Source organism: Micropterus salmoides, unplaced genomic scaffold, assembly GCF_014851395.1.
Source record: "Micropterus salmoides isolate LMB-PRFRI ecotype aquatic unplaced genomic scaffold, ASM1485139v1 Ms_hic_scaffold_3, whole genome shotgun sequence".
NCBI lineage: Eukaryota > Metazoa > Chordata > Actinopteri > Centrarchiformes > Centrarchidae > Micropterus > Micropterus salmoides.
In genome coordinates, this window is record NW_024042261.1 from 7,743,654 (window position 1) to 7,767,478 (window position 23,825).

The following is a 23,825-nucleotide window of genomic DNA, read 5'->3' on the forward strand; positions in this document are numbered from 1 at the left end:
AAGCTGCTCCTTTGAACATCTAAATCCCCATGCAGCGTCTGACTTCCCTTTGTTATTCGCTGGTGGATGTTCCTTCACTGTTTTTCCGTGTGTACAATCGCTCTGGAAAGGCTCCAGTGGACCGTGTAGAGGGAGCTTTTAGCTGTAAAAGATCATCTGATTGAGATCATCAAGCCCCACTTAATTGAACTTTTATATGATATCTCTGTAGGAGCACAGGGTGAACATATTGTTTTAATAAAGAATTCATCAGCCAGAGATGGGGAGCCAGATTTAATGAGCCCCTCCCTGGATTGGAGATGAGAGACATGAAACAAACAGTCTGCTCTCAGCCCGAATGTCTGCTGCCCTCTCCTGCCTGCTGCTGTGAACACACACACCACGTTCAGATGTGCAGTGCTGTGAATGTGTTTTATTCATTTAATTTTCAGTGATTGAAACGCTCAGAACATGATCTACCGACAGGGCAAAGTGGGCAACTTCCTCCAAAGTTCCAGGTTCACTATTTATCATTTGGTTTTGGCCATTTTTGGTCATGCTAATATGATTCAAACATGTTTTAAAGAAAGCTATGAACAGCTGGTATTTCTGTCAGTTACCAAAAATATATTAAATTTCATTCATGGGACGTAGAGTATCTTCATAAGTCGCCCTGAGATAGCGAAATATTCCTGAATTAGGAACCACTGGCAGCTACTGGAGGCAGGGTGGAGCAGGTTTCCCACCTATGCCCATGCCCACCTGAAAGCTAGATCACAAATTTTCCTTTAGGGCTGTCAATATGCATTCTGGTAAAATGTGATGTATGATGTTGCAGACATCTCATTCTAAAGCCTTTTTAACAAGCAGATTTTTATACTATATCTAAAAATTGTGTTTCTAGGTCTTAATTATATACAGAAATAAACATGATGGGGGTTGTTTTGCAGTGAGTAGACAATGTATGCTGAGGAACATGTATACAAAAAAACAAACAAAATAGCGTGCTTTAAATGTTATAAAATGAAAAGGATTAATAATGTTACAGTACCTTAAGGGTAGATTTTGTCTAAATCTTTAGTCACATGCAGCACACCAAAGGTAGAAGGCAGTGTCCTGTCTCTGGAGGTCTTGAGACAAGTGGTGCTTGATCATTTCTTTGGTCAGAAATAAGCAACTCTGTGGGATCAGTGGTGGAAGAACTGAAAACTGAAGTGGAAAAATGCTCAGTTACAAGAAAAATACCGCATTCCATTTTTAGGAGTAAAATGTACTCATGTGTACAAAATAAACAGTGAAAAAGAATAGACTTTAGTCCCACTGTGTAAAGAGACCTTGAAGCTCCAGTCTGGGAGATTTTCAAGCTTTCAAATCACCTGAAGAGGAACGGAAGGGGAGAAGATAGGTAAGAAAGAAAGAAAGAAAGAAATTACAACTGTTTCATTTGAACAATGATCCATGAAAGTATAAAAGCAATTGCCAGTGATACTTGGACTGCACTAAAGCCACTATGGAAGCCATACGATTAGCTGTTAAACTGCTGTTAATGGCCAGCTTGATCACTTTAAATTGCTGCTACAGAGGCCTAAACACCCTTCCTATTTTCTCTGCTCCATTACGTCCTAAAATAATCTACCTAGTGGACATGTAAAGTGTGAATCTTCAACCGCAAGTGCTACCTTGCTCCCAGACCCCAGATTTCACACACGTTAATTGTCCTCAGGAATGTTCCTGACCTCAGTCTGCAGTTACCTAAAACAAAACCTCTCATACAAGTGCAGCACGGTGGAGACATACGACACCAATATAAGCACAGTGCTGCACACAGTCAGTGTAACCAAATACTGAAATATTGTACAGTGTTACCGTTCCATTCAGGCCTGTCTTTGATTGACTTTTGTAGAGATCAAAGGCAGGAGGAGACAAAAGATAAAAGAAGATAAAAGAAGAGCTGGAGGAAAGACAGCCTGTCACCTCCCCACGTCGCTTCCTGTAGAGAAGCAAACAGGTGTAACAGAGTTAGAAATAACCCTTTAATATGAATTTCTACAAAATTGATATGCTTGGCTTACATACAGTTTAGAGCCACCTGATGGGTTAATAGTGCACAGATAGGGTTCCTCCTGCAAACCATAGGCGCCTCAGCAAAGAATCAGCTACATGCATTTTGACTGTAAGCTCTACCAGCATGTGATCTGAAAGTTACAGACACTTGCAGAAACAGTTAATGTATTCACAAATGAGACTTCTGGTTGCATGTTGAGCTAATGCTGGTTAGCTAGCCAACAACTTGCTAGTTTGCGCTCGGCTGTAATGTTTCTAGTAATTTTTTCAGCTCTGAATGCATGCATAACATACTGTGTTGATGAAAACTGCGTGCTGTTGATTTTTATACTCGGTGGGCTTTGTTGTTGGGTTTCACATATTGTCTTTGCATGAAAACCTCGAATTCCAGCTTCATGATTTATCATGTTTTGTGTGAAGTGAAGACTTTTCCTGGGTTAATAGTGTGTCATATACCACATGTAGCCCATTGCAGAATTTGAGAAGTACATTGCCAAATGTATTGCTAATAGGTTGATACAAGGTTTTGTTTAACAGCAATAACATGGTGCACACTTGTGAATGTAAAAGAAAATATCTCTTATTTCTCTGTAGAAAATTATACATTATATTAGCAGCATAGGATCAAATGTTTGGTTTAAACTTGAATGTATAGAAAAAGACTATAATAGTGCAATGTGAGAATATACAATTTGTATATGTAAGGTAAAAAAAAGGAAAATATTCCTAAGCTGGAGGAATGTTTGCAGTTGCGTAACACTCTGTGTTGATGAAGACTGTTGATTTTTATACCAGCTCCAGAATAAAGAGTGACACTGGCTCTCCAAATAACTGAAATGAATGATAAAACTCAACACAGTACACTTTCAGCACATGCCCTGTGTTTTGTTGTACAGACATTCAGGTATTTACAAACTGGAAAAGTCAGACGACACCACGTCTGCATGGAAATGAATGTCCACAGTGAAGAATCAACAGGGGAGTGTGGCGTTTCAGACAGGATATTTTTAATATCCTGCCAGAAATTCTCCTCATGTTTAGCCACTCCTGCGTCTCACAGGACGACGGGCCTCATCTGAGATGTCCTTGACACACGATGCCTTGTGCCGGATTCTTTCAACTGTGTGTTTAAATGACTCAATTCCCTCTGGTTATTGGTTGAGACATGTTGTTGCCAACAAAAAAAGGTGGTAGAGCTACCTCACCCCATCTGCAGGATCCTAATGTTAGTAGAGTGATGAGGAGGTTGGTGGTGATGATGATGATGTTGTTAAACCAGAGGAAGCTATTTAAAGTGTTTTCATATCAAAGCGAACCCCATTAAATGAGCATTCCAACAGCAGGAATTTGATTTTGAAGCTTGACACACATTAAAGGTAGCCTGTGGAGTTTTCTTGTAAACAAATCAAATCAGTGTTACTCACCAAAACCCACTGTGTATCATTGAGCTCTACCAAAAATGTCGAGTGCGTTTCCATTCTCATTTCTCATTGTAAGCTGATGTTCATAATTTAAATCCTGCCTGGTTTACATCAAAGCTTGCATTGTTTACAGGGACCTACTTGTAAAAACCTTGTGCTCATATCAAAAACTCCATAGGGTACCTTTAAGCTAAACAGACACTGCACAATTTCATTAATCTTGTATGTTTCCTTTTAATCAGCCGTTATGGGTCGTCAAAAACATAGGCCTACATATGGATCAATCAACTGGCACAACCTGGGAAATCCCATAGCAGACCACACCAGAAATCTTTAGTTGATTTAGCACCAGAATGTAGAGCTGTCTGCGCTGTGCATGGAGAAAGGGTCTTGAATGTGAATTTTAATTTAATATTTATTCAAGTAATTATTGTCTGTTCTCTTTGTGGCAGAATTGATTGCAGGAGGCCTCCATGAAGCCACTCAGGGCCACAGAGACGATATCTTTTATCTAGGTTTTGTGTTATCTCTGCTGTCTTCAATACTCAAACAGCCTCTTGTAGGCCTGTTGCTCAATGCAACAGTGCTAAAAATTGCATGGTCTACATGCCTGCATCAGACAGTGATTGTATTCTCACCTTCCCTTGACCTGCTCTTTCTTTACCCCTCACTCATGTTCTTTAGAAACTGGAGGAGTGGACTGGCAGCAGACAGGGCTGTGTGATTCAACTTTTGGTAAGTAAAACTCCTTTGGGAATAGGGAGGAGGCTGCAAAGGTCCAACGAACTTTGGGGGGAGTGACTCAAACAGGGAGGGGGTGGCGGTGGTTTGGGGGTATAAACAGCAAACCAGCACCACAGCCCCCTCCGTTTCAGCAACTTTGTACCCTGCACATCCGTCTCAGTCTCTCTCCCACTCCCTGAGTCCGGCCCTCAGTGGGGGTTTCAGGCTGGAACGCGTCCTCCTCCGGTGCAGTCCGGTCCGCTCAAGTTGTCCCGCTGCCTGCAAAGCGCCGACTCTGCTGCGCAGACATGGCACCTGTCCTCCAAATGTTTGCTGTCATCATCGCATCAGCGCTCCTGCAAACTGCGACATCGGCCCACCTCAATGAGACGTAAGTAGAAGTTATTTTGACAAACTGCCGCATCTCGTGTAGTCTGAGAAAGTTTGCTTGGTGATTGTGCGTCACGCCAGTAGATGCCAAATGCACGCGCCATTGTTTGCGTGAGAAGCTGCATGATGAAGTTCGCAAAAAGTTAAAAATCATGTCGTATTTGTAGAACCAACATCCAGCATCGTCCCACTGGTGAGGCAGAAAGTCCGAGTTAGCCTCAGGATTGTTATGCAATGTGTAGACGGGCGGTCCCACCAGTATGTGTGTTGTGTGTGTGTGTGTGTGTGTGTGTGTGTTTTCGCGTGTGTGTGTCAAAGTTCCTCCATCTGCTACCACTTACAAACATTTGATTAATAATCTGCTCATAGCTGCTGAAAGTATTGGGTCAAAGTGGAACATAGAGGGATGACTGATAAGGGGTTATTTGGTTAATCCAGCTATCAGTTTCAGGAGGGGACTGGTTTTGCCCTGCTGCTTTTAGGCAGTCTGGCCAAACAGATGTCTTGCTTTTTTAAAATCAAAATGTTGGCTCTTAGTTATAAAGACAAAATCTCCCTGTTTCTGCATATTGATTTCTCTTCTGACCCTTGTTTTGCAGGCCCGTGTGACATAGCACTGTGGTCATCCTGACTCAGATGCCTTTCATAGTTTTGTAATAGAGTCAAATGACTTTTTATCATCATGCAACTACCTCTCTGGCGAAAACGGCATCAATATTCTCAGCAGCACCACCCAAAACTCAATTAAATGTGTCCTTTATTTCTCATTGGCAGCAGAATGCCCCTGTGTGCCAACCAGCCTCAGACACAAAATATTCAGCAGAGTGGTTGGTTGAATCCAGATGATAGGGTTGTTTAGGATGTCCTTCCATGTACTTTACTTAGAAAACATGCTGAAATAACACTACATTCCAAATAACCATTGCTGATGTTTTTCAGAGGTAGAAGTAATAATGGTAATGGTACTTTTTACTCAAGTACACCCCCCACGTAAAATACTCCATTAAAAGTAAAAATCCTTTATTCAAAATCATGCTTCAGTAAAAGTACAGAAGTATTATAATCAAAATGTACTTCAATTATCAAAAGTAAAAGTACTTGTTCTGCTACTGATGTTATTTTATAAATGTACCCTTAAGGTAATGAGAAAAAAAGCATTTCCTTCTTAAATGGAGTAAAGTTGTATAAAGCATCAGAAAAAGGAAATAGTCAAGTAAAGTACAAAGGCTATTTACTGAGTTACCACTCCACCACTTTTGCACATCACACCTGTAATAACCATAGACTGTATACAAGAAGTGGATGTAGTCATCGTGACGTCACCCGTTGGTTAGTGGACTTTTGAAGCCTGTTGAGGTTTTGCAACCAGCGGCACCGGACGTGACCATGTTTGGACGAGACGGTGGAGCTAACGGCCATGTGTGGAGCTAGCTAACCTGCTTAGCTAGGTGCATTTGTAATTCAGTCATTTTAACTGGGCTGATAACTTTGTCTAGCGAACAGGCTTAAAACTAAATGTACTCACCAGAGAAAGTGAACAGCCAACTCCTAATAAGCTTTTTCAATGGCGCTGGTTGAATTTACACAGTGCCGTGGGTACGAGTCACTCTAGCCTGATTGACCGGCCATTGTAAGCCGATGTTCATATTTTAAATCCTGCCTGGTTTATGTCAAAGCTTGCATTGTTTACAGGGACCTACTTGTAAAAACCTTGTGCTCATATCAAAAACTCCATAGGGTACCTTTAAGTTAAACAGACACTGCACAATTTCATTAATCTTGTATGTTTCCTTGTAATCAGCCGTTATGGGTCGTCAAAAACATAGGCCTACATATTGATCAATCAACCGGCACAACCTGGGAAATCCCATAGCAGACCACACCAGATGTCTGCGCTGTGCATGGAGAAAGGGTCTTGAATGTGAATTTTAATTTAATATTTATACAAGTCATTATCGTCTGTTCTCTTTGTGGCAGAATTGATTGCAGGAGGCCTCCATGAAGCCACTCAGGGCCACAGAGACTGATATCTTTTATCTAGGTTTTGTGTTATCTCTGCTGTCTTCAATACTCAAACAGCCTCTTGTAGGCCTGTTGCTCAATGCAACAGTGCTAAAAATTGTAATTATTCAACCTTTGCATCAGTTTGCTGACTGGAAGCTTCCCGCATGGTAATAACAGACTTTTCTGGGGCCACTTGGGGGCTACAGAAACCAGCAATAAATACATTATACATATTAACACCCTTTTAAGGCAGTATAGCAAATGCATTAGCTTACATTTACTTTTTAACACATTCAACAGACAAAGCGTAACATTAGCATTCATTGTGTGTTCCTGGCTACTTGATGAAGTCCAATGTTCACTCTTTAGCTCTGTTTTGGTCTCCACCAACTCGAGTGAGAAAAAGTATCTGGCTCGTGTTCACCAGCTTACTGCAGTTAGCCGCTAACTTTGTCTGCCTGCTGTTTAGTGCTGGGCAGGTAGTGTACAGTCCGACCCACAACAAAACGCTGCCTGCTGTGGCAGAAGGAAAAACACCCCACAAAAAACAATGTTTTGAGTGCAGTGAGAAAGTTTTCTTGTAGTTGGACAACATATCCAAGTGGGAAGCCAAACCAAACCAATGAGGTGGTAATTCCTCACTATGACCTACACCTTTCACATTACATCTAGTAATCTGACTAATTGATATGATGATGATAATAATTTAATTTAATAATTTAGCTGAACCTTTTATCCAAAACTACTTAGAATTGATATATATGTCAGAAGTTGCCCACCTCTGGAGCGACTAGGGGTTAAGTGTGGATGTCTCAGGGACACAGTAGTGGATGTGACGGTTGGAATTAAACCCAGGTCTTCCACACCAATGGCATGTGTCTTATCCTTAATTTAATTTAATATGTGCTAATTAACTTCACCTGCTCTGCTGATGATAAAACAGAAACAAAAAGCTTAATAAAAATCCATTCCACTGGGTCCACTGGGCTGCTTTTTACTGTAGCACTTGTATGGTTTTCATGTTTTCTTCTGGTCTGCAGCACATCACATCCTTTTTAAAACTAATGTTGTGTCCTTTCTCTACATGCAGTATTTTTGCTGTGACGGTGAGCTCCCAGGTAAGAGGAGGGAAACAAGAGACCCTGTGTGCCCAGATCCACGGCCCCACGGAGCCCGTCTCTCTGACTATTGCCCTTGAAATGGACTCTGGCAACACCGTCATCCTGGAGGAAGCTGTCAAACAGGACTTTTACCGCTGCTTAAACTTCCAGGTCTGATGTGTACACACAGTTTGGCAATTTGCAGAGTGCCATGTCATATTACATTTAAGATAAATAAAACATTTAGAACCTATTTGCTTTTTTGTATTTGGTTATATTTTCAGTGGCAGCAGGGTAGAGAAGATCTTAAACTTTTAATGTTTGTATTGGTTAAATACATCCGTAAGGTTCCCAGGCACAGTCTACTTTCCTCTCCTCGCCCCCTTGCCCTTCATTAAACTAATGGCACAAATAGAGGCGTCGTTATTTACTTAATTATCCAGCCGGCGCCATGAACAAGGCTGTCAACGCCAATGGTTCTCTGTAAATTACTGCTCTGGTTCCTGTTACACCACTGCTCGCTGTTATGCAACTTACGGGCTTTGCTCCATATTGATGCGAAACGACCTGCCGACCCCAATCAGCTGAGTGACAATAGTACTTAGTTTCACTTCGTTCCCCTGTGTTTGGCCCTGCTGCAGGCCTAGTCTGGCATTTGTCTATCTGCAACTAAACAAAGGCTGCTTTCTGCCACAGGCTAGCTATGTACCTGCATTCCTCTGGAAGACACCCCCTGCCCCCTGCCCACAGTCTCACAACACACACATAAAAAACCCACTCACAACTTTTGGAAGTGGTTCCAGTCCCTGTTATGTAATAGCAGCTCCATTAGCAAGTGAAAACACATGCTACATAAGTATAACGGCATCTTATAGTTAAGCTCGTAGAGTGGAAGAGGCCTGTTGTTGCTCAATTTCAGCAGAGCTCTGATGGATTTGCTTCCAAGCACTAATTTTAAATCATTGAAGTTGACAGATGTTGCACTGCAAACTCCCTTCAAACAAGAAAAATATTCCGTCTAGAAAAGTACTTGTCAACCAGAAACAATTTGTGCTTTTTACTCTAAACTAAAGATTCATTTATCCCATGGTCCTCTCTGACAGATGCATGTTTTCTGGTATTTCAGGTCCCAACAGTGCGCACCAGAACCGTAGCCACCATTAATGTCACTATTCAGGGTGAGAGCGCTTTGCTGAGCAAGAAGTCCAAAATCCTCATTGAGCCTCCTGCTTTCATCCATATCATCCAGACTGATAAACCTATCTACAAACCTGGCCAGACAGGTAAGGTGTTAAATGTTGTGCTATTATTACTCTGACCATGTCCACTAAGAGGACATTTAAAGTGTTAGAGCTTCCTCTTATGTGGTAGAATTGCTGCGCTGCTGCAGTCGAACTGTTCATCCAGCCCACATTATCCTCTCTGCACTGCTTACCAATTCAGCTGCACTTGCACAATTTTGGACTACATTATGATATCTGCATAATGCTGAGCCACAACTTGACAACTTTAGGAATGATGTTCAGCACACAGAAGTTGTGTGCATTAAAATCTAAAAGAAACATCAATCGAATCACTATGAAGAGCTGCTGCACTTCTCAAGAATGGATTTTAAATTCTGTGGATTTAGTGTGGGCTGTTTCTTCTTAATTACAATGTGTCCTTTGGAACCATCTTATTTCCTTATTATTATTATTATTATTATTGTTATTATTGTTCAGCCATCTTGTCGTCTCTGTGTGAAGCAACTGGTATTATTAGGACAGGTATTTCTTAAAGGGGCATTCCACAAATTTGGTGTTGCACTTTCATAAAGTTAGCTGACGTTTAGTCCCTGGTATGGGTCAAGCAATGCAACATTTTTTGTACTCATTGTCCCCAATAACACAGGCTTTCTGTCAATAATTTGAAGTCTCAAGCCACATCAGAGGTGATGTCAATAGGGTAACTCCTTGTAATAAAATTGATTTGAGTGCCCCATTTAAAATTTTAAGTGAAAGGCATACTTGATCATTTTTTCTCAGTTTACTCGTAATGGTTAGCCCTACTCAGCCTGTAAAAACATTTCAATGTCGTCAGTGGCTCTGGACGAGCTTTGTTACTTCTGGGAAAATGACTATTTGGTAGTGATGTCAGTAGGGTTGGCTTGTGCTTGGGGATTATGGAAAGCCTGCGTTTCAAACAGATTTTTACCAGACACGGAGGGTTTCTCAAAAATATGCTATTGAGTTGCATGATGGGAAATGTAGTAGTGGTTGTTTTGTGCCATGCAAGTAATGTATCCCTCCTCATCCCACCTGCTGGCACTCAATGGGAAGTGGGCTGTTTGCCTTACTCATGTTACTGTATTGCTGTCCATGTGTTATTTTTAGAGAATAACTTGACGGTAATTTTTTTGTCTTTCCTTTTCTTTAAAGTCCAGTTCCGAATCGTCTCTATGGATACCAATTTCATCCCTGTAGATCGAGTGGTAAGTTTTATTTCTTTCTTTTCGCTCTTCAAAAAATATGATCTATGATGTGTGTACTAATTCCAACCAGTGAACTTTGTAATCTGGTGTGATTTCTACCAAGCAGTCAGTGAATCTGACGAGCGAGGTCTATTTTGGTTCAGGAGAGTGGGAGGTGAAAGGAGGGCTGTTTGTTGATTTTGAAGACAGCGTGGGTGTGAAGCGCTGTGTGGAGTAGTGTGATAAACATGCTGTCAGAGTTCATTTGGCACACACTGCTTTTGACCCAAACATCTGAATCAATACGGGCTCAAGGCTTTTTCCGTTTGTGTTGAGAGGCTGTAAACACAACTGCTAGCACTGAATGTGAATTTGATTCAAATGTGTCATATGATTAGGGTCGCTTGCTAGAAAGTAGTCAGTCCGCTCCAAAGAAACAATGAAGCTGTAATTTGTTTAAAATCTGTGTTTATTTTTTACCCACACTGTATGCCAGTATCCCACACTATGTAGCTGCTGTTTCTAACACTTCATCCAAGATAAGAGTGAAATATTCAAAACATTTTTATGGCTCCACCTTTACATCAAGTATAAAAATATTCTTGTATATCATTTTATACACACGTTCCCCCCCGAAAAATCAGCCTGAAGTATTTGGTGTCTTCAGAGGCTTTGGGATCTTGATGGTATAGACAAAGTTTGTGGGTCTGGTGTGTTGAAAAAGTGAACCAAATTTTTCTTTCCTTGGATTTTCTAAGGAAGTTGGATTCCTGTAGGCTGGGCTTTTTCTTTGCTCAGCTATGGTGAATATCGCCAACTACACAGCACTTCTGTTTATTTAAAAAAAAAAACTTTATGCACATCACATGATGAATATACAAGATAATGATTTTTCTTCTGTGAACTATAGTTTAAAACCACTACTGTGTTAAGTGTAAAAACATATACTCCTTAATAAACAGGGAGAAGAAAATTGACACGTTTTTATGGGAAAGCTGTACAGCTGTATACTGATTGCATATTGTGTGTAATGTGCAAATTCTATGTGCAGCTCATCATTGTTTACATGATTGTTTTTTTGTTTCTTTTTCAGTACAAAGTGGTGGAGCTCCAGGTAAGATTTACTGAAAGCTGTTGTGTGAGAGACTGGCTCAGGCACCTATGAGACCCTGCACGGCACCTCTCCTGCCAGCTGTTGACTAGTTGCTTAAAATCACAGTGAAACGAGTTATAGCATCTTTAGCTTCTGTAATGTGTTTCTGTGTGAAACAGAATACAGTATGTGGGTGGGGCATGTATCATTTTGGGGGCGAAGGGAGTGATCAAATTGTTTAGAGATTTGATTAGATCACTAGTCACCATAGATCTCTGGAAATATTACAGTGACACACAGCTATAGTAACTGTAACTGGCCTCCACCCACACCTCCCTTAGGAACATTGTTAGATGAAGATCCAAGGCGGAGGGTGAAATGAATAAAATAGGAACCACCCTCTTTGTTTTTTAACAAATACACACTTCCAATGCTATAGCAAGTATATAGTGATCAATTATGGTTAATATAATGATTATCCACAATAACATTTGACTGGATAAATGTATGTATACCCCTAGTATTTATGATGACAAGATGAGTCATGAAAAAGTATTTTATGTTTCAATGAAAATACAAGATGAATGGGACACACGCGCTTGTTTGTCTTACTATCTTCGTGGGGACATGTCTCTCACATAATGCATTGCCTAGCCCCTTACCCTAACCTTAATCATTACAACTACATGCCTAACCATAAACCTTATCTGACTCTAACCTGAACCCTAAAACCAAGTCTTAACCCTCAAACAGCCCTTTAAACTTTTGGGATTCAGCCTTTTGGTCCCCCAAAGCTGGGCGGTCCCCACAAGTATAATAATTCCTGTTTTTTGGACCCCCCGAACCTAGTAAATAAAAAAAACACACACATTTGTTAATATTATTATGCAATATTGTATTATTTGTTTTGCGTTACTTTGAGACCAGCATTTTAAAGTTGCTGTGTTTAGGATTTTATAACTTTGGACTCCTTGTGGTAGTACCAAAAAATACATCAACACCATCCAAGTCCGGGACACCGACCCAATCCCGATGTCCACACTCACAGACTCACAGACTTTGAGGCAGTAAGACTGTGAGGGCTTAGAGCTGTCCCACTGTCAAATCGTCAAGTGTGTGAGGGCTCTCTCGTGGATAATTTGAAACCTTTTTAAACCCTTTTCATAAGTCCGCAATTCTGCAGACTTTGCCTGAGGGAATTGCCCACAGTGCATATTGTGATGTGAAACAGAGCCAGGGGAAGCTCGGAAGCAAGAGAAAAATCACAGCAAATCCGCCTTAAAAGAGAAGAAGAAGAACGGTAAACAAACAAGCATGGAAACCAACGCTGTTAAAATTGTTCTTAACATAGATTTAAGATGGTAAATAGAACACACTAAGTCAGAGAAACGCAATCACCCTATTATACACTTAATTTATTAAACTAACTAAACTAACGCATTTTGTTGTTTTTGGCAAACGATGCTGTTTTGACCAACAATATTGACGAATGTAGATTGACATTTACCTCCCCTTCACTATGTTGATCAAGAGCCTTAAAAGTCAGGCAAAAACGTAAAATAAAGTGGCAAAGTGCTGTCCCATTTCTGTGTCCAGCATTTTGAGCCCTTACAGCCTTTTGCACTCAATCACTTACCAGGTGAAGTCAGTTTAGTCTGTGAGGGTTCTATCTCACACAGGCTCCTCCCTCTCCTGGACTCTATGGGTAGTACCTCTCCTCCTACCACACGCACGTACTCGGCCACTGAAATTTGCATACTGTAAGTAGCCGACCAATTGGACGTCACTACTGTACATGCGCTCCATATAAATAACGGTGTCCTTATTGCTAGGCATCCTTTTTTCTTCAGACAGACGGTGAACCACCCTCTGACCTTTCACCTCCACGGATGGAGTCACTGCTCCTTGAAGCTCACCTTTGCCTGTCTGATCACCGGTTTCGATACTCATCGTTTCTGCTTTGAATGCCTCGGCAGGGACCACACCAGAGACGGCATCTGCCAGCCGCTGCTGTGTGTTGACTGCCCAGCCATTCCTCTCATCCAGCGAAAGCAGCGCTGGGATCCCCTCACCGCTGAGGAGGATGCCCCAGCCCCGAATCATCCACCTCCTCTGGCTCCACGCTCCCTGCCGTCCCTGCCGCCCCCGAACATTGATGATGCAGACAGCCTGTCTTCTGTGTCGGCCACCTCTACCGCGGCCATCTCGGCCATCTCGGCCATCTCGGCCATCTCTAAAGAGCAAATAAATTCCTCTTCAGTCTGTCAGGACTTCCCTGCGGTTATGGCTATAGCGGCGGGGCTAGCACTGCACCCCTCCCATCCCGCCTAAGCCGGTGAGTCGGCTCCGGGAGAGGTTCTACGGACCGACTCACCGCGCTCAGGCACATGGACCCCATTCGATGATTCGATAAAAAAACAAACTGCTGTTTTTTGTGCTTAAATACTCAATACATCAATTTATTCCTTGCTTCTTGAAATTCTGTTGCTTATGCTGATCACCTGCAGCAGATAGACACTTGCTCCGAACTCCGCATTCAATGAATGTCCCTCTGTCTTTATGTAGGAACCCAATTCAAATCGCATTGCCCAGTGGTTGGATAAGCCCATTGTTAGCAGCATCCTTGATCTTTCACACCCTATGATTCCTGAGGCTGCACAAGGAACCTACACGATCACAGCCACGACGGACAAAGGAGAGCAAATATCCCACACTTTTGAAATCAAGGAATATGGTATGCTGCAGTTACATGCTAAAATAAATAGAATAATATCCCACATTACCTCAAATACTAATGTTGTTTTTCAGCTGTAAGATTATTCGTTCTTTTCCTTTTACTTTAGTTTTGCCAAAGTATGAGGTAAAGGTTCATCTACCAAGTGTGATAACCATCCTGGACCAAGAGGCAACTGTACAGATTTGTGGAAAGTGAGTGTCCCACAGGACAGACTTAGGTTAACAATGGCACTGAAGTTTTAGATGGAGCAATTTACGTAACCAACATAAGTAACCAATTCAAACTGAAATAAGTCAAACTGAAAACGTAATCCTTATTCCTTTTGTGTAAGAAAATATAAACTTTACAGTTTATACTTATAAATATAAACTTTACAGTTTATATTTTCAGTAGTTTTTTGCAGATATTGTGTATAGTAAAATTTTTTTCAAAGAGGATAAAACTTTTTTAGAGAGGTGTGTGTGTGCTAACGCAATCCACATTACTATCCTGTGTACCACCGTTATTATGTTAAAGTGTTGATTTAGTCTGCAAGAAAGGATGCAATGCTACAAAGCAAATGTGGAGAGATTTGTTTACACTAGCCTTGATGCAAAGCAGGAGCAGCTAGCACCATTAGCACGGATCTACCACTGTTTGCTTCGTAACGTTCAATTTAGATTTACTGACGTTTTAACGATACTCTCCACAGTGGAAGACCCATTCACTACAGTAAAGTTACTTACTGCAGTTTAACTGTTATGAAGTGTGACAACAACCTCATAATATTCAGTCCAGCTCACTAATTGTTTTAATTATCAATTTAGCTTTGTTGACATTGCTGAGCCTCCGGTGAAAAATACATAAATAGTGTAAATATTAATTTCTAAGCAAATTTTTTTTTTATTTTCAGTTTGACTTAAACAGTTATGCAGTTAGTGTCATCAACATCTGACATGATGGATATAGTGCTGATATAGTGATGCAGTTGCTGTCTATGGGAAGAACATAAATGTCCACTAAATACTAAAATCAGGATCCTTTAAAAAAGCATCTCTGTATTCTTGTGCTTTATCCTCCAGATACACCTATGGGAAACCAGTTGTTGGTTCAGTGAAGGCAGTGTTTTGTAGAAAGGCCATCCGCTTTTACTGGTATATAAGTATCCAAGAAAGTGACATCTGCAAGACATATGAACTGACAGTGAGTATTCCAGACAATTAAAATGTGACAGTTCTCCTCCACTAATTCCATTTTTTTTTTCATTTTAAATTGACTTTTGTTATTACTTTCTAGACAGATAAAAGTGGTTGTGCCACACAAACTGTGAACATGACAGAGTTTTCCCTCAGCAAGACCGTGTACGATGACAGCTTTGAGGTGAATGCTGAAATGGAGGAATACGGCACAGGTAGGTTGACTGACTGCCGGATACTGTTTATAATCCCCACTGTTTATTAACGAGCTGTGATCTGTTTGATGTTTCCATGTAGGGGTCATTCTGAAAGGCAGTGGGCGGACAAGCTTTAGCATTCACATTAGAACTGTCACCTTTGAGGATGTACCTGCAGTGTACAAGCCTGGCATCCCCTTCGAAGGAAAGGTAAACACCCTCATGACAATTGGTAGCTAAAGCGAAGATGCGTATTTATTTTTATTTATGCTAGTGGTGTGTCTCTAGGGGTGACGATGTCAATTCACCATTTTGGTCCAGATTGAAATAATGTATATCTCAACAAATGCTTGATGGATTCCTTTAAAATTTAGTGCTGAGGTCGCCAGAGGTTGATTTTTAATGATTCTAAATGTCCTTTTATTTTAGTGCCACCACCTGGCCATAATTCTCTAGTAGTACACGTGAAAGATGATTATCTAATGGGCAGATAACAGAAGACTGATCACGTTTTTAGTAACCAGAGGACGAACCCTTTATCATCTTTGCACATAAGATATCTCATACTGTAAAAGGCATATTAGCATTAATATTATTCAACACATTCATGCTTCTAGAGGGAATAAATCCTTTAGCCTTAAACCTTTAAATGACCCGCACCATAAAGGAGTGGCAAAATCATTAGTATTTTGGGGAATGATGAATTTTTTTTGTCTAGACACATCTTGAAAGTCTGCTGTGGGTTAGCCTCTGCTTTCTGAATTGTTTGCAGGTGAAAATGGTCGGTCCAGATAGCAAACCTGTCGCCAGTGAGGCTGTGTATCTGTTTGTCGGTGACACACAAAACATTACGCTCACTACAGACATGAACGGCATGGCTTCCTTTTCTTTGGACACCACCCTCTGGAAAGACACTGTGAATCTAAAGGTTGGTTATTGCTTGTCACAGTCCCCCCACTCCCACCCCAGAACAATCAATTCAGTTTCAAGGGCTTCCTATTAGTAACCAGTTCAGTATTTATCAATTATTTATCAATATCTAATTAAGGAAACTTTCCATCATATCGATCACGTCAGAGGTGAACAACACATTCTTCTTAAATGCCTTTATTTTTGTGAATTGGCTTAACATTGGTTCATAGTTAAGAAGATGTCGATAAGTGAAGGTTGAGTGAAAATTTGACTTGTTGTGTCAACAGGCGACGTCTAGAAAGACTGCAGCGAGCGAGCCATATGTGCATAATGTGCGGAGAGCGGAGCACAGGGCGGCCTACCACCACGTCGCTGAATTTTACTCCAAGAGCAGTAGTTTTTTGAAGCTCATGCACGTCAGCGGGAAGATCTCCTGTGACAAAGATGCAACTGTGCGCGCTCAGTACATCATCCAGGGGGAGGAGATAAAGAAGGGACAGGAAGTCCTTGACTTCTTTTACCTGGTAAGACTCTTGTCATGGGTTATGAGCTACTGTACACAGTATGTGACCACGAGCCCAGTGGTTCAGCACTTATCCTGACACTGTCACTACAACTGTAGTGAGACAATGGGGCAATATCCCGCAGATTATTTACATTTGTAGAAATATACATCTGGTGTTCAAAGTATGCTTTATTTGAACTAACTGTGTTTCAAATTAACTTAGATAACACACCTTGCCTACATTATGTTTTTAATTAGTAAGTAAACCTAGTCTATTTACTCAGTCACTGAAAAGGCTTTTTCCACAGGAGGTGGATCTAATTGTGTATAGTGTACACAGTGTATAAAAATGGATTCCAGTATTCCTCAGCGAATTGTGTGAAAAACACACATGAAATGTCTCTGCCTGTGTTATGCTTTTTCATAGGTGATGTCTAGGGGAGGAATTGTGCAGCATGGACGTGTCCCAGTTGAGGTTGAAGCAGGAACTGGTAAAAACTGGTTACTTTAACAAACCCTTTAACATTCAAGAAGTCATGCCAAAGACGGTATATTACTGGACAAAGCCACCCCGCAGATTTGAATGGAAAGCAGTGAAGGCAGTTATGGACCAACAAAATAGTACTACAGGGCTACTTCCTGTTGGCACCAGTGACATTGCATGATCGCGCAGCATAAGCGTGGTTTAATCACATAGAGCAACGGCAGAAACACCGTAATTCTGGTAGCTGCATAACTGCACTGTGCTGCACAACAAAAAGGCTCTTGGCTCAGTGTGTTTGTCCGACTTGGATCGTGACTGTTTAATCAGCCCACCTACAAGGCTCACCTGCCAAACAACGTAGCAACACTGATGGCTGAGTAGTTTTTTTTTTTAGATTCAGAGAGTTTATAATGGGACAGGATGTCTCAGGGTTTTGGCATCATATTTGGGCCTACATGGAACCTCCATACAGGCTTTGGTCGGCTTCACTGTTCGACCTCTTGCTTACCCCCTAGAGTCATGTGATCCAGTGTCTCCACATTAAAAAAAAGGGTCAGAAATATGCAGTTGTATTGTTTGTTTTTAGCTGTGGATATTGTGTAGTAGTACATTTTACAGTACAGAGCACTGTATGCGAGATTGACAGACAACATAAACAATAGCCGCGTTCATGGTAATAAAGGTACAAGTCAAACAGTGTTAACCATGTAGGTCACTGTTTTGTTTTTTAGTTTTTTAAAAAACATTGGAGTAAAAGGGGAGAGGACTAAGATATATAAATTTTCATAAGACTTATCTTTTTAAGATGGCCGTCTTAGTTATAGAGAATAATACCTGAGGGAATTTTAACTCGTCACTGCATTTCACTTTAGTTCTGCGGGGCATTTCAGGGTCCTGGGGGTAAAAAGCCACAGTCAGGCTGGGAATGATGGAAATGATTGAGAGATTGACAAATACTTGGTTGGTTTTAGTCTTATTTTAGGATTTGGTGACAATTACTAAAACATAGAATTTGCCCTCCTTTATCCTTTTAACTTCATGGTGTCAACTGCTTGAGGGTACATACCACATAACCTCAACATTAAGAACCAGCCAAGGACCCACCTTTCTTTCCCCGCATTTCCTGTTACTCTCCATATCATTTATCAAATAAAAGGCAAAAACACTCATTTGCTAGGCTTTAGGCAAACCTACGTAGCTTAGTTTCACGCTAACCTAGCAGATTATTATTTGTCCATGTGCAAAAAAGATATCTGTTTAAACAATATACAGATATCTGATTTGATATTAGCAAAGTAAGAAGGTATATTTTTTGTTTTATGTATTTTGACAGTCACATTTCCTTGTCTTTCTGTGTTTCATGGCTCAGTCAACAAAGGCGAGTTGTCTGTATCACTCCGTCAGGTTACAAACCTGGCACCATTTGCCCAAGTGGTAGTTTACACTGTGATGCCCAGTGGGGAGACTGTGGCCGATAGCCAGGACTTCCCCATTCAGCTCTGCCTCAACAACAAGGTACCACCTGAGGGACCCATTAGGCCTTTTTGTTACATAAAGCTACATTAGATGATTCCAAGACTTGACATCCAGTCAAATATGAAAACACATTCATTTTAGGTTATTGTGACCTGACCTCTTCTAATCAGCTCTCAAATTAATGACTCTCCACCTTGGTGTCTCCTGTGCAGGTGTCTCTGAAGTTCTCCTCTCTCCAGGAGCTTCCAGCAGAGAAGACCACGCTCAGTCTCCAGGCTCACCCAGGCTCCATGTGTTCTGTCAGAGCCATAGACCAGAGCGTCCTCCTGCTGCAGCAAGAGCAGGAACTCAATATCGACTATGTACGACACCGATCCTCAGTGCTAGTTTGACCCATGTTACCATTGGTACCTTTACCAATGCCTTGATTTCAGACATGAGAAAAGTGGAAATAGTACTCATTTATTTATTTACAAAATATAGTGTAGACTAGCACATTTATTTGTATTAAAAACATGATTATGTAGACCTTCATCATATGGGTGATGGGCTGGCCTGTACCTGCTGCCCATGACTTGTATCAGGTTCATGTACGTGTGTGTGTGTGTGTGTTTTTGCACAGGTGTTTGGCCAGCTCCCTTTACAGAAGCTCTCGGGATACTCCTATGAGGTTGAAGACTTTGAACCATATCCCTGCTTCCCTGTTCCAGTGCCAGTGCCAGAGCCAGAACCGGAAATAGAACCAGAACCAGAGCCAGAAGTCCAACCAGATCCGGAGCTTGGGGTCAACGCTGGTCGTGCAAAGCGATCAATCTACTATAGGCCCAATCAGAAGAATGATGTCTACAGCATATTTAAAGTAGAAAATTTTGATTGCCTATCAAAGAACAGGCTGCAAGTGATGATGTTGACACTGATGAGTAGTCAGTTGTATATTTATATGAAAATAAATTTAGAATATGATGAAAAAAAAATGTATGGGTCAATTTACACTATATTGCCAAAAGTCTGCTTCTAAAAACACAATGAAATGGAATGGAAAGAATTCACTAAGCTCTCAGGAGCTCAGTGCGCTTCTACAAGAATGGTCCAAAAATTCCCATGAACACACTCCTAAACCTCAGGACAGCCTTCCCAGAAGAGCTGAAGCTGTTATAGCTGCAAAGGGTGGGCCAACTCCATATTAAACCCTACGGAGTAAGAATTGGATGTCATTAACCTTCATGTGCGTGTAAAGGCAGGCGATCCAAAACTTTTGGCAATATAGTATATGTCTATATCTCAATCTTTATATTCATCTATCGACAGCGATAGATATATTATCCCTATTGCGATCCCTGTATGTCTCTTTATTTCTATCTCTCTGTCTATATCTATTTGAGTAATTTGATTGTCATTTCAAACTTTACTGGAGGTTTATAGTTGTGGTCTGTTTCATTCTGTGTGTTTATATCAGCAGTGACCAAAACGTCTACAGTATATGACTTTAGAATCTCTTTCTTTCTCCCTCTCTCCTCTTCTAGGAAATTGGAATAAAAATTGTGACCAACTCCGATGTGAAAAAACCTTACAAATGCCATGAAAGGAACCATGACTTATATTACTATGATGGTATGTTTTATGTTAGTCACTGGTTTTGTCCAATGACTCCCCTGCCCATTGAAATTGACCCTAGAACAGTAAAATACCATTATACTGTAAACAACAGAAAATGTGATGGTGCATGCAGAAGATGTCGCATACAGCTATGCGGCCTTTGAAGATCAAATGCCCGACTCTCCACCTGATGAAGATCAAGCTGGAATGACCAAGGAGACCATTAGAACATACTTCCCTGAGACCTGGATCTGGGAGCTGGTTTCTGTTGGGTAAGTTTAGTTGTGTAATTGGATTATTTTTATCTATGTGTTCCTAGATCTTTTAGACTCTCCAGTTCCCATGGCCTTCAACATGATGCCACAGAGTTCAGGTGGTGCGCTGAGAGGTAAAGAGGAGGAGAAGAAGGAGACCTTGAGGACATTCTTCCCTGAAACCTGGATCTGGGACCTAGTTACTGTGGGGTAATAAAATATATCCTATGAAAAGGATCAGCACTTCATACATTATTTCTATTTGCTGACATTTAGCATTTTGAACACTGACATAGTATGTGTTGGCAAGAATGTTGAGTTTGTTATGTCGTTCAAGACATGTTTTTCACTTTTTCATACTACAACTTTTTTTTATTGATTATGTCAGAAAATAGTTGTGGAAAAAAACATTCCAAAGGCCCAAAGATATTCAATTTACAATGATATTAAACAGCAACTATTCATATTTTGAGAAGCTGCATTGTTTGATACAAAACTTAAAGGTGCAATGTGTAAGATTTGGCCAGAAGTTAAGTTAAAAATATTTAAAAAATGAACATAAACAGCTGTGACGTCATGTCAAAAACGTCTATGTACTGTGTTGCAGAGATACAGATCTACTGAATATTAGTATGCTAATCAGCTAGCCCCGGTCTGTCTTGTTTTTCTGTGTTGTTGTTTCAGCTGGGACTTGTGTGTGCCAGTGGCAAGTTCGCTACATTACACAAGCTCTCAAAGCTTTATAGAGTATACCTTCTGAATTAAGATTTCCCTCTTTCACCGAACTAATTGCCTTGTTAACTGAAAAACACTCAAACAAACAACAAAACAAAATAAACAAACCAAAACCACCTTTGTTAGTGTTTCCCCTGTTCCAACAATCACCAACTCTGGTTTAACCCCTAACTTAACAGCAGTTATGATATGATATGTGATATGCTGCCCCCCTATATTTTTGGAGTATGAATTCGACAGGTGGCAAGAAGTCTCAGTTCTTACACATTGTACCATAAAGGCCCTGAAAACCTGTTTTTTAAAAGCATTTTTCTGCAAAATTAAATAGTCATGACCAAAGAAGCAACAATTTAAAGAAAAGACATTCCTATTATTTATTAAGCTTTTAACACACAAAAAAAAACTTAATAAAATAACTCATCGAGACTGTTCGGTTATGGTTTGAACATATTTGATTGACAGTGGCCCAACAATTGTCATCAGATACTCGTTCAAGTTTTATTTTAAGAAGGCATATTCAATCTGTCAGTTGGATGAGACTATTGGATGGACTGCCATGAACTTTTGTACCAGACGTCCATGATATCCATGAACTTTCCTTTAGCGCCACATTTGTGGTTTTGACTAAATGTCTCGACGACTACTGTATGTTTTGACATGTCATGCACACATTTCCCCCCCCCCACCCTCATTATAATTTGTAATAACCTTGGTTAGCTAGCAAGCTAACACGCCGAACAATGATTGTGAATATGGTAAATATTATACCTGTTTCACAGCAAGTTAGCGTTGGCATTGTGAGCATGTTAGCATGCTAATGGTAGCATTTCCATCAGTACAACCTCTCAGAGCTGCTAGAGTGGCTGTAGATTCTTACTCTTGTTAGTTGTATTTGGGTGCCCGGGTGGTGCAGGAGTTCCTGTCCACCCCAAAAGACACCGTTCTTAATTCCTGGTAGCGGTATCTCCTGCTTGGTTGTGCATTCTGACCAACATAATTAACAATGTCCACTTGTAATCCATTACAGTTAAATTTACTGAGCAGTTGAACTCCCTAGAGGATGGAGCTTTCTTCTTTTGCCCCCCTACCCCAAGCCAGAAACACAAGATATCTCATCATGTATTAACAAAGATTGTCATAATATTTTCTGTTTCATGTTTTTACTCATAAACTTTAAGGCAAACTCAGTGCTACTTGAACTCATTCATTTGACTTGTGCTTGTACGTTTGTACAGAGACAATGGGTCAGTGAATGTGGAAAAGACGGTCCCTGATACCATCACTAAGTGGGCTGCTGGAGCTTTCTGCGTCTCCCCTGTGGGCTTTGGCGTGTCCCCCAGCACTGGACTGACTGCCTTCCAGCCGTTCTTTGTCAGTCTCACCTTGCCCTATTCTGTCATCCGAGGGGAGGTGTTTACTCTCAAAGCCACCGTCTTCAACTATCTCTCCAAATGCATTATGGTAAATATTAAAGGGAATTTATTTAAATGAATTCACAAGAATGATGATGTATGATTGATATGATTGGATGTCGGTTTGTCAATGAAATGATAGGAAACAGTTATAATTAAAATGTTGACTTACCTCTTTCTTTGCATATGTAAATGTTTCATATATTTCTATTTCTGACACTGAGTATTTCTATGTTTTGTCTTTGTTTCTGTCTACAGGTTAAGATTACACTGGCTGATTCAGACCAATACGCTGCCAGAAAATGTGATGGCTGCCAGTACAGTGTGTGTCTGTGCGGGGAGGAGAGCAGGACCTTCTCATGGATTGTAACGCCAACTGCCCTAGGTATTAATAGATAGCTGACCAGATATGTTGTCTCAATTCCACTAATTTAGAAATAAATATAAATTTTTTAGTTTGAAGTGACGTTTTCGCTGAATAGTTATGCAGCTGTGAGTGCAGATCAATCTGAAAGTGTTACAGTACACTTACTTCACCATAATTCAGAGGAAAATATTAGACTTTTTACCCAACAGTGTACGTTATTAAATACTTTTGAATGCAGGACATTTCTTATAATGGAGGACTGGACCACCCAACAACCAAGGCAGAACAAATCCTAAAATTAGTTATTTCAGTAGGAGAGGCTTTATCTGGATCTGTGAATGCCAAATAAATCTTATCTTCTCCCCTCCAGTGCTGTTGCTATATTGAGGAGACTGGGATTGTGGATGTTGACATGTTATAGATTAATTTAATAATAGAGCAATTACGGGGAGAACATCTCATCGCTGTTTTTTTAATGCAAAAATATTACAAAACATATGATAGAACATTTGAAGGAATCGCACATGGAAAAATATCTACAATTTAATCGCATCATTTTGTACAGATTTTTTCAGTCTCTCAAAGTTATGATGGGATGGAGGGGCTCCTTGGACCTCTGACCTCTGTATTTGTAAAATCCTGGCTCCAGCCCTTTACAATCTAATTAACTTTTCCCTCAGCTGTGGCCTAAATTTGAAGTTTTCTTTGTAACATTATTTATTTAAGGAATTTAATGCTTTATATCCAAATAT

The 23,825-nt window shown here is 40.6% G+C and overlaps 1 protein-coding gene and 1 long non-coding RNA gene across 4 annotated transcripts in view; one reads left to right on the forward strand and one right to left on the reverse strand.

Moving 5' to 3' along the window:
- Positions 1–392: 392 nt before the first annotated feature.
- On the reverse strand, positions 393–4,263 carry LOC119882641. Its single transcript, XR_005440527.1, has 2 exons — positions 1,314–4,263; positions 393–1,188 (listed from the first exon to the last, which is right to left on the reverse strand). It is a non-coding gene; the product is annotated as an uncharacterized LOC119882641 (long non-coding RNA).
- An 80-nt stretch (positions 4,264–4,343) lies between these two features.
- Positions 4,344–23,825, forward strand: part of LOC119882640 (alpha-2-macroglobulin) — a 33,632-nt gene continuing 14,150 nt past the window's right edge. Inside the window, exons 1-20 of one of the 3 annotated variants that reach the window (XM_038692784.1) lie at positions 4,344–4,578; positions 7,672–7,852; positions 8,808–8,964; positions 10,099–10,151; positions 11,224–11,244; positions 13,789–13,957; positions 14,067–14,151; positions 15,022–15,142; positions 15,236–15,350; positions 15,433–15,542; positions 16,105–16,260; positions 16,532–16,768; positions 17,177–17,240; positions 18,603–18,748; positions 18,922–19,071; positions 19,332–19,568; positions 20,233–20,320; positions 20,418–20,577; positions 22,530–22,755; positions 22,965–23,091. In XM_038692784.1, coding sequence (XP_038548712.1) covers positions 4,496–4,578; positions 7,672–7,852; positions 8,808–8,964; positions 10,099–10,151; positions 11,224–11,244; positions 13,789–13,957; positions 14,067–14,151; positions 15,022–15,142; positions 15,236–15,350; positions 15,433–15,542; positions 16,105–16,260; positions 16,532–16,768; positions 17,177–17,240; positions 18,603–18,748; positions 18,922–19,071; positions 19,332–19,568; positions 20,233–20,320; positions 20,418–20,577; positions 22,530–22,755; positions 22,965–23,091 — 2,686 coding nt within the window. In that variant the 5' untranslated portion in view covers positions 4,344–4,495. Of the gene's footprint in view, positions 4,579–7,671; positions 7,853–8,807; positions 8,965–10,098; positions 10,152–11,223; positions 11,245–13,788; positions 13,958–14,066; positions 14,152–15,021; positions 15,143–15,235; positions 15,351–15,432; positions 15,543–16,104; positions 16,261–16,531; positions 16,769–17,176; positions 17,241–18,602; positions 18,749–18,921; positions 19,072–19,331; positions 19,569–20,232; positions 20,321–20,417; positions 20,578–20,624; positions 20,770–22,529; positions 22,756–22,964; positions 23,092–23,825 lie in introns of all 3 variants that reach the window. The other 2 variants (XM_038692786.1, XM_038692785.1) reach the window with 2 other exon arrangements.